Consider the following 16,516-nt stretch of genomic DNA (forward strand, 5'->3'; position numbering starts at 1 on the left):
AACAAAGACGGTCATGTAGAGAAAATGTGACACAGATTAACCCTTTCAGCACGGCAAAAGTTAACAACTGAATTGGTGTGGTCTGCGAGTGCTTCCTGTGCACCATCACAAGGGAAACAGACTTGAATGGACGGTCTCAAATCATGTGTTTATTATTACATAGTATGCAAGAGGATGTGTTCGACGTCACAACAGTATTGTAGGAGTTGGGTGGGGAGAGGGAAGCGGCTGATCGGCGGAAGTAAACGGGAGAAAGGTCACGGTATGAGAGGTCTCGGCTGGCGGCGCAGGTTTATGTTAACTCAGGGTGGTCCGAGATGACGGCAACACACAAATATGTCAATGAAGATATTTGGGACGTATGAGAGAACACACACACACACACACACACAGAGGATCCAGAAGAGGCCTCGGCTGTGAGAAGCAGCCTGGACAATGTTCCATTGAAGGGAGGAAGACAATAAAGCCTACAGACGTGAAGCTCCTCGCGGCCTTTTTCTGGGCAGCACACCAGACTGTCGGGGTAAAAAAAAAGCGGCAAGCAGAATAGAGCGCTACTCACAGTGAGCCAATCCTACAGTGTAACACTCTGACATTTTGGTGAAATAGCAGAAATCCCTCTGTGAAAATCCCGACACAGGCGTGATGTGGTGGGGCTGAGCTGGGAGTCTTCCCGGCATTTTTGTGGGCTAAACATGCAGCTTGGCTTGCACTAGAAAGGCATACCAGACGTGTGAAGCATTCAAGCTCTTTCCTGTCTGAGAGCTTGAGAGATGGTTTGCTCGTCGAAACAACAGCTCAGGCGGCTTCCACGTGAATTACGGCGATATCCCTTTCACTCGGAACGGGCTCGAAACAAGAAAACTTCCAAGTGCTGTTTTACACTTGATCCCAAAATTAAAAACGACTGCCTTGGAGACGGCAGCCCAGACAGCCGATTCATGGTTTAGATCAGCACGTGGAGCTGGTGCTTGCTCAGGCATCGTGCGAACGTCACAGTGTCAGTTTCAGCTGACTGAAAGACAAGTCAAAGTGAAGAGGAGAGGTGTCACTTCCTTCGGGGTTTCCCCCAGGTGTTTCCTCTGATCTGAAGTCAGCAAACCCGCCCCTGACGCCACTCTCGGGCTCTTTTCCGTTGACCTGCGACCCTTTCCCATCAGGCTATGGACCTGAATGTTGATGTGACTCCTGTGTCAACCAGTAGAGAGCTAACCGGACCCTGACACTTTCAGCAAGGAAGCGCAACAAGCCAGGGAGGACACTGGGAAAACAGGGACCCCGACCTGAGATGGGACCTTTAAACGTGGATCGAAGTGAGGAAGACAATAACAGCCATTCTTTGCCAATTTTTCTTGGTCAGTCCACAAACTTTGTGATGACACTTGATTGACCAAAAAACAAATGGCAGAGCTCAGAGAAGCGAAGCATGGAACAGCTGGCTGCTCTTTGTTAACAATGCCGAAACATGGCACTGAAAATGACTCTGTGGAGAATTACAGCAGTTATGTTGGACTCAAGAGTGAGAAAAGAAAAGGAGCAGGATTACACAGTTTTGTGAGAGAGAAACAATCAAGCAGAGTCAGGGCTCATTGGTCTTTTCGCCCAAAACCACAACAAACAAACAGTGAGACAACAATGAGAACAACTTTGATGACTCGGAACCGTCAAATGCTTTGAATTTCTGTCAGTTAGCTAAGCGATAAATTGACCAATTGTTGCAGCTCTATCCAAAAGTCAATCATGCAAAAAAGAGAAAAAAAGAAATGAAGAAAAAGTCTCTTCTTGTGTGCACCGGTGGGCCGTCATTGAAGTTTCATTAACGCTGGAAGATGTTTATAGAATTTATGTTGTGACTCAAGTCTGGCTGTCATAACGGGGGAGAGTCAGCAACCTCCTCGCACACATCGTCTCCCCTGGGTTTTGCCCTTTTCTTTGAACCTGCTTTTAAAATTTCAACAGACTGACGCATTTCCTGGCCTGTCCCTAGACCCGGTTCTGGCCCAGCCACGACCAGAAGTCTGCCCCCGCAACACAGAGGAAGGCAAAGGAGGACTGGAAAGGGGAAGAGAGTATGAGGCAGAGACTGAGAGCGATGGAACAAATCAAAAACAGATGCTTGTACACGTGTGATTCAGCATTTAAAAACGGAGTAGAGACGGAGCTACGGGTGCTTTGTGGAGACCAATGATTTTTCCTATTATATCTGCTTCACTGTCACTATTTATGTTGGACGTCGAGTCATTTTTATATCACCTCAGGTGACGACAAACACACAGCTGCGTCGTTAAAATCCTCACTTTTATCCCATTTTCGGACCCATGGGGTGATCGACATGCAGCGTGGGGCGATGTTGATACACCTGGACACTACCCAGCCACTTTCCCCCCCCTCAAGATCACGGCTTTCCAAGAAGCCTGGTGATCAGGGGAGGCGTTTCACGGACATTACATTAAACAGTGAAGTCTGTTCGTCATAACTCTCTTTTTTTTTCTCTTTTTTTCCTTGTGTAATCTTATTTATCAAGAGTGTAGTGGTGAGACCCAAGCACAGATCATACTGTCTGTGAGTCTGCTGACAAATGACGCACAGCCATGACCAAAGAGCCAAGCCCAGCCGCTGTCTCACTGAGAGGACACTTCACCTCACATGCTGCTTTTGACTGGAGGGCAAATCTCCTCCAGCACGGTCTTAGAAACACAGCTGAGAGATGGGCCACGAGTCGCAGCCGCTATAGCGCTGAGGAAATTGGGTATTTTCCAATTAGTGTTCTATCGTGAATGTAAAACGCGGCCAGTGTAATAAGAGTCCAGGCCAAACACGCTGCTTCCCTAATGAGAAAACCTGATACAGATTAATCTGATTTCTAAAGCATGCACGTCTGCGTAATGTTTCTAGGTCACACACTCATGAATGCATTTCAAACAAAACCAGGCTCTCAAAGCAGTTGAAGCAACATTTTTTGGGAAATGCGTCTTGAATTTCTGTCCGTTAAATGTGTTTGTGCAGTCTGTGTTGAATTGTCCAAAAGAAGCCAATTTACCAAACGTACAGACCTAAGCTGTAAAAGTTAAGCTGCCTTTGTGTTTGTTCACCAGAAACACTGGTCGTTTCTGTTATTCTCTCTCCTTTTTCCCCTCTTTGTTCGTTTAAGAAGCGGATTCATAAAACCCCAGGATAAAACGGAATGTTTGGCTCGAGCTGAAACACTTCAGCAAGAGTCTCTGCATCTCATCAGGTCTTTGAATTGACATTTATGCAACTGGACTGCTTCTAAAATTCCCTTTTGGGTTCTGTCAGGTTACAGCCAGCATTCCGTTAGCTTAGCTTAGCATAAAGACTGGAAACAGCTAGCCTGGCTTGTTCAAAGCCAACATAATCAACCTACCAATATCTCTAAAGCTCACTAATTAATACATTTAATTTGTTAGCTATCTGTTATGTACCGGACTATTTCTTGGCTCTGAGAACTCTGAGGTTCCAGGAAGTTACTGTCCAACAAACAATTCACGGAGATTAGCAATTTGTTTCCTCAGTTTCAAGTTTTTTGAAAGGTTTTTTTATGCTAAGCTAAGTTAACCAGTTGCTAGATGTGATGTCATATTTACTGCGTGTGTGTGTGTGTGTGTGTATATATATATATATATATATATATATATATGGTGGTATCATTCCTCTTATCTAACTTTTGACCAAAAAGTATAATTCCCAAAATGCTAAAAATGAGACCGTCATGCTAGCAGCTCTGTAATGCTGTTGCCTACTTAGCAACATCTGTTTCTTCATATTTAACTGACAGGTGTGAGAGCGGATCGACCATTTTATCTAATCCTCCATCAGAGAGCGAATAAGTACGTTTCCCAAAACCATTTGTGAAGTGAAAAAAAAAAAAATAGATCTGCGTACAGAGAAAGAACTCCACTTCTGTGTTACGCAAGTCTTTCCTGTACATCTGACAGCTCTACTTTATTGTATGGATAATCCACCGGGAACATTACTCAGACTGTTTATATTAAGAATCCCAGTCCATTTCACATAACCGTCAGCCCACCGTGGAGAGTCACGTTGCAGCTGAGGCTCAACTCCCTCTGCTCGGGGTCAGAAAGTGTTGAAGGTGCACAGACGATATTAATCCAAATGTGAGGTATTCCTGCAACCTGTAGCTACGCTCCAACACACACATTTTCAACTCTTATGTTTCTAGATGTTCCTGTCTTTGATAAAACACATGATCAGGTTTGGCCAAATTGGAGCCTGACTCCTACTTATCAAGGGGAAAGTGGATTTTCTCCTCCAAACAGTACGAGACAACTGATATGTACAGCCATACGGAATTGAAATCAGATGTTTGGTCTCTATTACTATAATGCAATCTGCCAGTGAAAACAAATGCTGAGTTGTGAGCGATTTTTTGTTCACTTATGAAAGACTAAAAGGCTTGGATTATCAGCGTTAAAAATCTGCTCAGTGTGTGTGTGTGTGTGTGTGTGTGTGTGTGTGTGTGTGTGTGTGTGTGTGTGTGTGTGTGTGTGTGTGTGTGTGTGTGATACTTCCCTCACTGGCCCAGCCCTTGTTTTCTAAGTGCCCTGCCTCGCATTAGTCATTGCTGGTCTCATCCACCACGGTTTGTGTGATAGGAATACTAATGCCAAGTTACTACAACTCGTACATCATTTCGGGCTCAGGATGTTGCCATAGTGCTGATTCAATGTCTGCGGCGCAGCATGCGCAACCTGTGGCAACACAGGATGGCCGATTTCAAAGAGAGGAAAATTGAGCTCTGGCTATTAGATTTCATCGCACTTAATAAACCGTTCACACTCTTGCCGTTTGTGCGCTGACTGATCGAGGGCTTTTGTCACCTCTCAGGATGTGCGACAGAAGCAGATTAGCAGCCGTCAGCATGCAGCACCCTGCTTTTCGTGGCTCTTTGTGTGAGCAGTGTGTGAAACGTCTTGCTATTCATGAAGATGAAATGAGAGGGACAGCCGGGGCTCATGCAGTGAACCCCCCCCTCCTTCAACACAAAAGGCTCAGGGATGACATCATCTCTGCATCCCAAAGCATCTCTCCAGGGATTAATCTGCATTAACACAAATCATCCATTAACTTCCTGGATATACAGCATATAAATATAGACACAGTATAATATATTATGCAGCACTGTCTAAATTAATAAAAATGTCCATGACCTCATGTTCTGCCATCTCTACAACCCGAATCATTTTAAAAATGAAAACACTTTCAAAAGGGAAGTGTCGACCAGTAGAAAGCACATAACGGAGTGACGCTAAATTTGACAAATTTGGATGTCACTAAATTGATAATTTTCCTTCATATATGCTGCATCTCCTTATTTACTATGGAGTGCCCTCAATTTTCAGTAATTAAACAAATGCGATGGCATGTACAATCCCATAATGCAATAACAATGATTCTGTGTCTGAAATGTCTGTTAGCTTTCTGTAAGCTTCTAGAGTAGTGAATGAGTGAACAAGGGAATGATTTTGGACACAACCACAGTTTTGTTGGGAAATTATTTTAACTGAAAATGAAAACGCCAATATTTAAAGTCCCAGTGAAACAGAAGTTTGAGTGTCTTCAGCTTTTGTACTGTGAGTTGTTCCCTGTGAAATAGAATAGAAGAGCGGAGTACAAGGTGTTAATAGAGGGAATCAGATCAAATCTTTTGAATTTGATTGGACCGGTAAAAAGGGGGCCAGGCTTAGATTACAGCTCGATACCGAGTTAAAGAGGAATGTGGCTCCACACACACACCTCCCTTATTAAAGGTTGCAGATTGATTTATACCTAGCTTACATTAATACACTTCATATTTAGCTTCACAAGAAGAAAAGATTATTGGAAAGAAATGGATTTTTTTGTAGTTTTGTTGCATACATTGTTAAATAAGTGCACAATGTGACGGGGAATGTGACATACATCACTCTGCCTTCATACGTGACCGTTTTGCGGTCATCCAACACGTCTCACAAACTGGTTCTGATCAAGCATTGCACAACACCTGGACCTATGAGCCATCTCTGGAGGCTCTAGAACAAGAACGGATTCATTTGTACAAAAAACACATAAATTAGACTGAGCACATTCATCCCTGCAGACAAAGCCTAAACCCAGTGACCCACCATGCTTTGTCATTAGGGTCCACTTCTGCCAGACCTTTATAACCGCTGAGCGGGAAAAACATGAGAGTGGACCCAAACAGTCTAACCATAGACTGTTTGGGTCTAACCCTGAAGACTTGAGTTTATGTTTAAACATACACTCAGTTACCAGTTTATCAGGTAGGCCTACACCTGGCTAGAACTAATGCAATCTAACACAACAGGTTATATCATTCACTTTGCTGACAGGTGTTTCTATTATTTTGTCCACCCCATTATCAACGAGAGTAGGCTAAATAAATGATCTCCAAAATGATCATTAAAGTTGCATCAACGCCACTCACAAACAAAAAACAGGACGTTATAAAGGTCGTGAATGAGGATTTATTGCAGCACTGTTGCATTAGACTGCATTAGCTTTAGCTAATAAACTGGCAACTGAGTGCATGTCCCTTCACACACTCTGATAATCTTATGTGCAGCCGCCCTACATGCTTTGGAGCGTGGCGAGCTCCGAGGCTCCAACTGGCAAAAGCCCTTCATCCGATCTCATATTAAAGAGATGAAAGCCTTCCCAGCTAATGGCGCAGCGCCTTCTCAGTGGGAGTGCACCGACGCTGTGATTAAGAAATCACATTGCCTTATATGTATCATCTGCGTGCAGTCCTTCACGTCAGGATGACACCGAAATCAGACGGTAATCCTCCAGGTGTGACACCTTGCCGTCCACGGAGACTGCGCGAGCGGATGTGGGCCAATCCCTGATTAGAGAGGCGCGGCCATCAAACTACACGGCTGCTGCTTTAATCCCCGTCACTTTCATTACCTGGAGTTGTTCGCTGCGGGGCACGGAGCTCGCGGAGGCCCTTTAACAAGATGGTGGGAAATGCCCGCGGGGCTGCGTCGCCGCGCTTTTCTCATTAAATCAAGCACACGGATGAAAATTAAAATAGCGGAATAAACTCACAAGCGTGGGGGAGATGGTGGCGGAGTTAAATGAGTCTGATGCGGACATCACAAGCAGAGGTCATTAAAGCCAAAACGGGACACAGGCTTTATGGGTAAGACCTTAATGCAACAGAACACTTGTCTTGATGGACGTGATGGAGACCAGCTGGATATCAGTAATGTGTTTGTTTTTACGGCAAAAGTCACAGTCTTGTTGGGAGGAGCCCTCTTGGCTGAACGACACAGATTCGAGATTGGAAGGAGGTCAGTCTGAAATAGAGCAGAAGCAACAACACCTCGCAGTCAGTCAGTAGAAATCCCCTCCAGCTCCATGCAGCTGGAGATGCAGATCTTCCAGGAAAGCAAGAAATATCCTCCAACCTCCCAAAAGTCACAACGATGAACCGAGATGAACCAGGACGCTTGGAATGAAACAGGACTCTGAGCATTTAAGGGCTCACTGCAGATGTTCTTGGTACCATGATGAATCTAGCATGCACCCTACAGCGGCAGCCTGCGAGAAACGGTCCAGAGTAGAAAAGCAATGTACTGTATATTACTCTTTTGAACAACGTAAAGCCGACGGGCAAAACGAAGATGCACTGAATTCAGTAGAAGAAGTCTTTATTTAAATGCAAAGATTTGTTAGATAGCCGGAATGCAGCCGATCGCTCATTTTGGTTCACAAGTTTTTGGTGCAATTTTATTTTGCTTCTAGGAGATGCGCTGTGAATAAGGACCAATCTAATTTTGATGCAAAAGAAGTGAAATCAGTACTCTGTTTATTTAAATGTAAAACTGCAATAACCATATTTTGCCCCAACCATATAAATATAAATTTAATAAATAATCGTGATCTCAATATTGATAAAAAATGCGTGTGATTATCTTTTCCTAGTGTAGGTCTTTATACATGAGCGGGATCAGACTCCAATGTGAAACCGGAGTCCTCGTTCTCAATAAACATGCATTAAATATGAAGTCATGAAGCTAAAGTAATACCTCTATAAATTCCTTTCCTTTTCTCACACAGAGGGAAACAGATGGGAGTACATCTTGCGATATTATTTTTTTAAATCCAGACACCAAATGAGTCAGGTACTTTCCAGTTCACTCAAAAAATAACAGTGTGCTAAAAGTGCTCAAACTGTAATAAAGTCAAACTGAGGAAAAATGCAATTTGTTTTCATCTTTACAATGTGTAATATTTAAGAAAATCACAAGTTTGTATAGAGCTTTCTGTTGTTAAATGGTGGTAATGATACATATGGTGCTGTAGGCTTGTAGAGCTTTGTCCATTAACAGAACATGAAGCTGCAACTATTCTGACAATCAGTTAATAATTTAACATTTTCAAGCAAAAACGTAAAAAATAATGTGGTTCCAGCTATTTTCTTTTGAGGGTTGGTTGGACAAAAAAAGCAGATTCCAGTTCAAAGCACTTTATATACATTTCACCATTTTATAAATGTATTTTTCATACATTTACCATATTATATTATTGTCTATCAACATCACAAAAAGCAGCATTTTGTTGTCTATTTTCAGCTATATCACCCAACTTTTTACTCTGCATGCATTTCTGCTGTATGCAGTATTTATTGACTGTAACACTTACAGACTTAATATCTTATTATCTACTCATATTCCCACTAAGCAAGCGTAGTTAATTCATGTTTCGCAAAGCGAGACACTCCATGTTCTGCATTCCTTCATACCAGGCAACTCCCGGAATTTGACATAGACCCCCCCCCCACCCTGTCATCTGACTTTGTGTCACAAATCCATCCAACCAGTCATTCTCTCACAGACGCTGGAGACGCACAAGCAGCGAGCGCCATAGGTCACTGGCCTTGGATTCCCAGCCTGTCGGGGCTCTCTGCACTGTGACTCAATGACAAACCCCATCACCATGAAGGCCTCGCCTCGGTTCTCCACCCCCCAGCTGTTCACATGGGAAGGGAGGATCATCTGGGCTGTCTGCCCCGGGCCATTCAGACGCAGAGAGTAGAGTCTCTCTGCGGAAGCAAGAAGCTCTCCGGACAATAGTTATATTCTGCTGGAGGACGGCTCTGACACATGAACGGACCAGCAAGGTTACTGAAAACCACGCGAAACCGTTGAAAAGGGTGTTCATGAAAAAAATCCTCTCAAGTTCAGCATAAATACTAAAGGCATTCATGGCGGTTCAGGAGCTGTAATCAGAAAACACACTAAAGCTAAAAGTAGTTACTAAATGCCTGCGTTAGCTCTAAGAGTGTGAGTCCAAACTTTAAGACTAAAGCACTAAAACCTGCTCACAGTCAGTATAATGCGGCAGGTAATGTGCCTTATTGTATCTCTTTTGTAGAAATACACAACAATAACAACTTTTATAAGCATATTTTGATGGCAGGCAAGTTAAGAACGGTCCAATCGCCATCCAACATGCCGTGCTGATGGAGTGTACCGAATTAAAGGCCCGGTTACACCTGGACTTGAAATGAAATGGGCTTTCCTCACGACATGCAGGCCTACTTGGACGTGCAAATTTGTGCAATGGACCAATAGCAAGCTCTGAGGAGACGGAGAGCCAGAGAGTCCAAAACACGAGACGCTATAGTAGCTTAGCTTATTAGCTATGTTGTACCATTTACTTTTATTTAAAATAAAAGGGGAGTGGTTTGCACTCAGTTATGAGACAAGAGAAGTCGTGTGAATACACTGTGTGACCTCATCGTCTTGTAAGCTAACTGACCATTAGCACATTTGTTAGCATTGAGAGCTTTATTGTCCCTCTTTAATAACTTTATTGAACGTAAATAGCTGTTGTGACTGAGCTAATGGTTAGCTCGCTAGCTACAGCAGTTCGCCACTAGACAAACGAGTGAAAAATAAAAGTCACACGCTTCATAAATATTGTGTTTTAAAGTGCTCAAAGTTAGATACTGGTACTGGTTGCTGTGCCTCAGTATCTTCCTCCAGCAGTATGCGAGTGCGACCTCAAACTAACATGTCAGTGGGGAGAAAACAGCTCAAACGTTGCGTGTCGCCACTGTTGTGCTGGAGCAAACACAAACACAGCAGCCGTGTAATCATCACAGACCACTTTCTCAAAAACAGATGTGGGAGAGCATCATCAGCGCAACTCACATCTGTCCGAGTCGTGGTGTCCATAGAGACAAAACACAGATACAATTTGTTCAAGAGATCTTTCGACCCTGAACAGGACTTGTTATTCATCATGGTGGCATGGAACTGGAACTGGGAACTGATTTCCTGCCTTTATTTTACACATGTGGGAAGCGCCATGTCATGCTAATCCTCACAGTGAAAAGCCTTTTTTTTTTTTTTCTGCACTCTGGGCGAGCTGCTTCCTTCCAGGCATCCACCTCCAGGGTTGTTACATAACGCAACATAGCGCTGCTTTTAGCGCCACAAAGGAACCCAATTGAATGCTCTCTGAAAAAAAAACGCAGTTACAGGCTTCAGTGGCTTCCAAGAACATGCGTTTACTTTGTCTCTTTTAGCATCTCTTCTAGTCAGTTAAACATCCTGAGAAGCAAATAAAACACTCTCAACATTAAGTGGAGGGAAAGCGCACAATAACTGAACATAGAGCGTCTCTCAAGATAGTGAGACGGGAGGCATATTTTCATTCCACACGCACAGCTCCAGTCAGATAAGAGAGAACTTTATCGACCCATTCATGAGAGACAAAAAAGAAACAGTGAGCTCTAAATGACTCCTTAGCATGCAGCTTGGAGGATCCTTGCTTATAGCATGTGAAACAAGGAAGGAGAAGGTTAGAGCAAATACCCTTCACTCAGCGTTTCCTGACTTGTGCCTCTCTCCGACCCAGATGGCCGTCATTAAGGTGTTGCTGCCAAGTCTGGAAGTCTTTGATTTATTTGGGAGCAGAGATTTTATCTCCAGGGAGCCCTCACACAACTGCAGTGTTGGAAAGTATTTCCTCAAATACTATCTTAAGTGTACTTTTGGGGGTATTTACTCTATTTTATGCTACTTTGTACTTCTACTCCACTACATTTCTGAAGAAAGTACTTTAGTCCACTAAGTTTATTTGACAGCTGTTGGTACTTTTCAGATTGTTACAACAAAACTATGTCTAATTGGGCTAGGGCTGGGCAATAAATCAATATGATGATTTATCGTCTTTCAGTGGAATCATATTGTGATGACATCATATATAGATATAGATATAGATATAGAGATATAGATATAGATGTGTTAGAAGTTTCACCAAGGAGTGATTTTCTTTATTAACTTCTCTGATGGTTTCCTTTAAATAACTGTTCAAGGCCCAAAAAGGGCAAATTAGCCAGTATTTCACAAAAACAGCAAAGACTAGATAAAAGTCCAAAATATGAATATAAATTTGTGTAACGAAACTTGTTTTCTTTCTTGCTTCTTTCCTAAATCATTTCACGAGCCTTCAGCTTTATCTTGCGACCCTTTGGATGGGCCTGACCCTGAGATTGGGAACCAATGGACCGAACTACCAAACTGGAACTAGTTCAAACTAGCTCCAGCTCAACCAGCTGCACATGCTGCTAACAACCCTCTGTGTTAACAATCTAATAAAGCCATATATAATAACAATAATAATAATAATAATAATAATACATAAACCTTTTCATACTCATGCTGGACTTCAGGTTCATTTTGCTTAATTTTTGCCAACTTTCTATGCATTTTGTTATTATACCCCAAAAATGCATGTCAATTTGACAAAGTATTAAAGCTGCCTGTAACCCAAAATAAAAGAAAGGTTACAGATGTTTATAATATGTATAAATCTTCAATGATAAATATTATCGTGGAACAGTTCAAGTCACAGGTCAACTAATCGTTAAAGCTCCCCTATCTGGGATTTACTGTTTTTCTTTGCTTTATATGAAAGTAAATTGAACAGCTTTGGGTTTTAGACTGTAAGTCAGACAAATTGTGAAGTGAATTCTTTCGCTTTTTGTGACATTTTATAGACCAGGCAAGTAACTGCTGAATCAATAATGAAAGAGAAATAATTAGTTGCAGCTCCAGTTTGACCTGCATCCCTTTGAGCAGGAGCTCATCCATAAAAGGGAAACCAATACAGGAAAAAACATCTCCATCCATTACCTTTATTTATTCTGGACTATGTTTTTTGATTACACTGTTCTCCTGGACACCATTTAACTGTCAAGTGGATGCTGATGAATAAAAGAAAAAGGGAAGAAGCGATGAAAAATGAACCACCAGACAACACTTTGATCTCCTACTCTGCCCATGTGACAACTCACACGGCTGCATTGCTCATCCTCATGCCTACACTGACATGCAGGCTGAAATTACTCACAAATCTGATGACCCAGAACTGTAGACTAATTAGAAACCAAAGACACCATTTATCGGATAAAGATATTAAAATCCCACTGAGATTGAAGTCCAACAAGCTACATATCAGAGAAGACATATGGGAAAAGACAACACTCGCATGCAATGTCTGGGATAAATAATGTGAATTAACCCGCACAGAAATACCAGAAACCCGTAACAAAAGTCTTGTATGCAAATACATTGTTGCGTTCAGCAATTAAAACGAGCAAATTAGTGTCATGCGCTTACCTAAACCGGGGTGAATCTTTAATACATTCTTCAAAATCCACCGTCATTTTGGGCTGGAGAGTTAACTTTTAACGCGGTTAAAATAGGGATTTCATGTCCCGGGTGTAGAGTAAAGGTTTAGAGAGGTGCAAGTATCCGTTCCTCCCGCCGTGTCCTGCTCCTGCAGCGGTTCAGTCTCTCACTCAGTCCCGCTCTGAGGACCCGGAGCTGCCTCAGTCAGTCCTGGACCCTGTGCTGCCTTCACGTACTCCTGCTAAACTCGGATTTTTTTTATGCGATGTACTGCGTAGAAGTTGAAGACGTTAACATCACCGGTTCAGCTTCTTATAGAGGAGAAGGTAGTATTTATTCCAGTATTGTACTTAAGTACAATTTTGAGGTACTTGTACTTTACACTGAATACTTTTACTTCTACTAATCTTTTGTATACTGCTGGGCAGCTTGTTTTTTTCTTAGCATCTTAAGCTATTATAATACATTATAATTTAGTAAATGTTACTTCCCACCACTGTTAACATCTTTAGTAATTTGCTGATAAATGTTTTAATGCCGCAATAAAAATATACTCAAGTGACAGTTAAAAGTCTTAGTCATAATTGTACAGTAGCCTACAAATGTAAAAGAACTGAAGTATTAACAGTACTTTAAATGTACTTAAAGTATCAATAGTAAACGTAGGCCTACTCCTTGTGCAGAATGGGTCATAGTGTTGTAAAATTGTTTAGGCCTGTTGTATTATATTATTGTGTGAGATGCATTATCATGTAAACAGAATTTCAATGTTGTAGCTGATTGAGGTTGGGCTAATTTAACTACTTCGACAGAATTGCATCATTCTATAAGTTCATAAAGCTGTGCATGTAAAACAAACAGACGTCAAATAAATAAAGTAAAAAGTACATTCTCCTCAATTTAGTAGTATGAAGTACATAAAATGAATGCTTTCAAGTAAAGTAGAAGTATCTCAAAATTATACTTAAGCACAGTACTTGAGTAAATGTGTTTTGTTACTTTCCACCTCTGATTATATCAAATTCCGTCATTTAACAGCTGCACACAGTGTCGTTTCGCACACAACTCGTGAAACTTTAAGATTTCTGAAAGCATTTGAAAGCAACACGTGTTCAGCCCTCTGCATGAGGTATGAGTAGAACGCTGACGTCACGTTCCATCTAATTTGAATGAATACATGTGCAATAATCTCATGTAGGTCGTCGTTTTTCATTGTTTTCTATTGAGACAGCAAAAAGAAAAGTTTCAGCGAGTTCAGTTAAAAATATGTTAGTTTGTTGTGCTGATAACCAGTCACTCTCATTTCTGTTGTTCTTTGCATTTTCAAAGAAGAGACTAAATCATTTAAATTTTTTCCAGCTACATACTCATTAGAGAAGTGTGATGAAGATATGTTATATTATCTGGTGTGTTAACTCAATGCAGTGAATAACAGACGCCCACATGGCTTCACTTTGATTTCTTCATAGAGACGCTGTCAAATTCATCCCTCTCATATTTGTCACACCTCTCATACAGTATGGTATGTTTTCCATATCAGATCATCCTGTTTTACTGTTGGGAAAGCTGTGAAAATGTAATTAATGTAAAAGCCTGACTCTGAAACTTTTGCTTGATTCTTAAACACTTTAAAGAAACCTTCAACACGTCAGAGGGTTGCTATATCTATCTACTTTCCCATGCCACATTTAAATGAGGGTATCTTAAGTGCATCAATTTCCTACAGCAAGGCTATTATTAATTCACAGGAAATGGGAAAGCTTGGAGAAAGAGCTCCTGCTTGGGATTTCACTGCAGGCATTCATGGAGCGTCATTGTTCCTTCCGATCCCGGCTTTAAAAAGGCTGCGGCTCAGGCCAAGAATGGAGATGATCTCATCCACTCTCAGCAGTCAGCAGAGGTGTCTGACATAACTGAATCTCAGAGGAAAAATACAGCTGTTGGAGTGGTTTGTTGTGTTAAAATGCTTGTGCCGTGGCTCAAGGGATGGCGATGTCAGTCGGTTGGTCAACCATTTTGGTCGGGACCAAAACATCTCAATGTCTACGGGATGGATTGCCGTGAAATGTTATAGAGACATCCATGGTTCCCCGATGCAACCTACTGATATTGGTGATCCCCTTACTTTTCCTCTAGTGCCACCATGAGGATGATATTTAGTGCTGAGAGAAATATGTCTCAACAGCTGCTTGATGGATTGCCATGAAAATGGGTGCATGGGTTCATGTTCCGCTCAGGATGAATTGCGATAGCGTCAGTGATCCTCTGACATTTCATCAGGACAAAAATGTTGTCCAATATCTGTCCAATAGTTTGGTTCATAACCAAATACCTACAAAACCGATGACATTCAGGTCAACATCAGCTGCAGGCCTACTTTGTGTTTTGTGCTAATATGCAAATGTTAGCATGCAAACACCCTGAACTGATATGGTGACCATGGTAAACTCTGCTTTGTCTTACTGCTGTGGGGGCTAAAACGGCACCTCAGTCTTTTTCTCCACACCCTGCCCCCCTCTTCCTCTCTGTTTCTCCCTGGTTCCTTTACCTAATCTGAGATGAAAGCACTTTCTGCTTCTTTATGAAAGTGTTGAGTCAGCAGTTGGCTGATCTGAAAGTGCAGACTACTGGAGAAACTTCAGAGCAGACTTTGAAACATAATGTATACCGTTCTAGATTCCATTGCAGCAGCACATTAAATCATAGGTACAGACATTTATGTTTTCCTTTAGCATGAATTGTAATAACTTTGGTGATCCCTTAACTTTTCATCTTACTATCACCAGGTCAGTTTTTTTTAATAAATATCCAATACTTTGGTTTATGGCCAAATACTTGCACAGCTAATAACATTCCCATCAGCCTCAACTGTACCTTGTGTTTAGTGCTAGCAAATGTTGGCATGCTAACACGCTAAACTAAGATGGTGAACATGGTAAACCTACACCTGCTAAACGTTAGCATGTTAGCAATTGTCCTTTTAAGCAAATTCACAGGATAACATTAGCCGTTAACTCAAAACACCAATGTGCCTAAATTGGCATTCAGATAGAAAACAGCCTTTCGTTACTGATTTTGTTACTTTCAGCCAGAGCCAGGCTAGCTGTTTCCCCTTGTTTCCAGTCTTTATGCTAAGCTAAGTTAGCCTGCTGCTCACTGTCGCTTCATATTTAACAGCCAGATATGATAGTGTGATATCAACTTACTCATCTATATTTCAGCAAGAAAGCAAATAACTATATTTCCCAAAACGTCGAACAATTCCTTTAGGATTTGGGACTCTGTGAGGATTTTGGGGCATTTTGGGTGCTTGACAGTGAGCTGATTTACAGTGGAGACTGCCTAGCTGTCATATCAGACTTTTCCCCTTCTGCTGCTTTTGTTTTCTGAGTGGCATCTAACAGGAGCAGAGATGAAGCTGGTCTGCCTTTGTGCAGGAAAAAATGAGTGGAAGGGAGCTGTCGACTTCCATTTTTGCTCCCTCTCATGGAAGACACAAGCACTGCTGCAGTGTGGAATCACAGCGAGAGAGAGAGACAGAGAGAGAGAGAGAGACGTGTGGGTCTCTGGGAGGATGACCTACTTTTGCTCCCCTCTTTGGGCTGCTGGAGAGAGCTGCGAGTTGCACTGCTGAGCACACAGCTTGTAATGTTATCCCTTCTGACTGCAGGTGCAATGCTCCACAAGACGCTACCAATGAGGCATGTACAGATGCCGCATGAATCTTTTCTATTATAAATGTCTTTCAAGCACCGACTTCTATTTTAAATCAATTTTAATCTTGCCATAGGACTGTGGTACTCACTCTCGTGGCCATATGTGTGTAT

The 16,516-nt window shown here is 42.0% G+C and overlaps 1 protein-coding gene across 3 annotated transcripts in view; it reads right to left on the reverse strand.

Annotated features, from left to right (window-relative positions):
• Nucleotides 1-12,851, reverse strand: part of LOC137889275 (arf-GAP with coiled-coil, ANK repeat and PH domain-containing protein 3-like) — a 64,956-nt gene extending 52,105 nt beyond the window's left edge. For all 3 annotated transcript variants that reach the window (XM_068733054.1, XM_068733055.1, XM_068733053.1), the window contains exon 1: nt 12,678-12,851. In XM_068733054.1, the coding sequence (XP_068589155.1) occupies nt 12,678-12,724 (47 nt within the window). In that variant the 5' untranslated portion in view covers nt 12,725-12,851. The remainder of the gene's footprint in view (nt 1-12,677) is intronic.
• Nucleotides 12,852-16,516: the final 3,665 nt, after the last annotated feature.

This window comes from Cebidichthys violaceus, unplaced genomic scaffold, assembly GCF_023349555.1.
Source record: "Cebidichthys violaceus isolate CVI_PGR_0920_01 unplaced genomic scaffold, fCebVio1.0.p SCAF_6, whole genome shotgun sequence".
NCBI lineage: Eukaryota > Metazoa > Chordata > Actinopteri > Perciformes > Stichaeidae > Cebidichthys > Cebidichthys violaceus.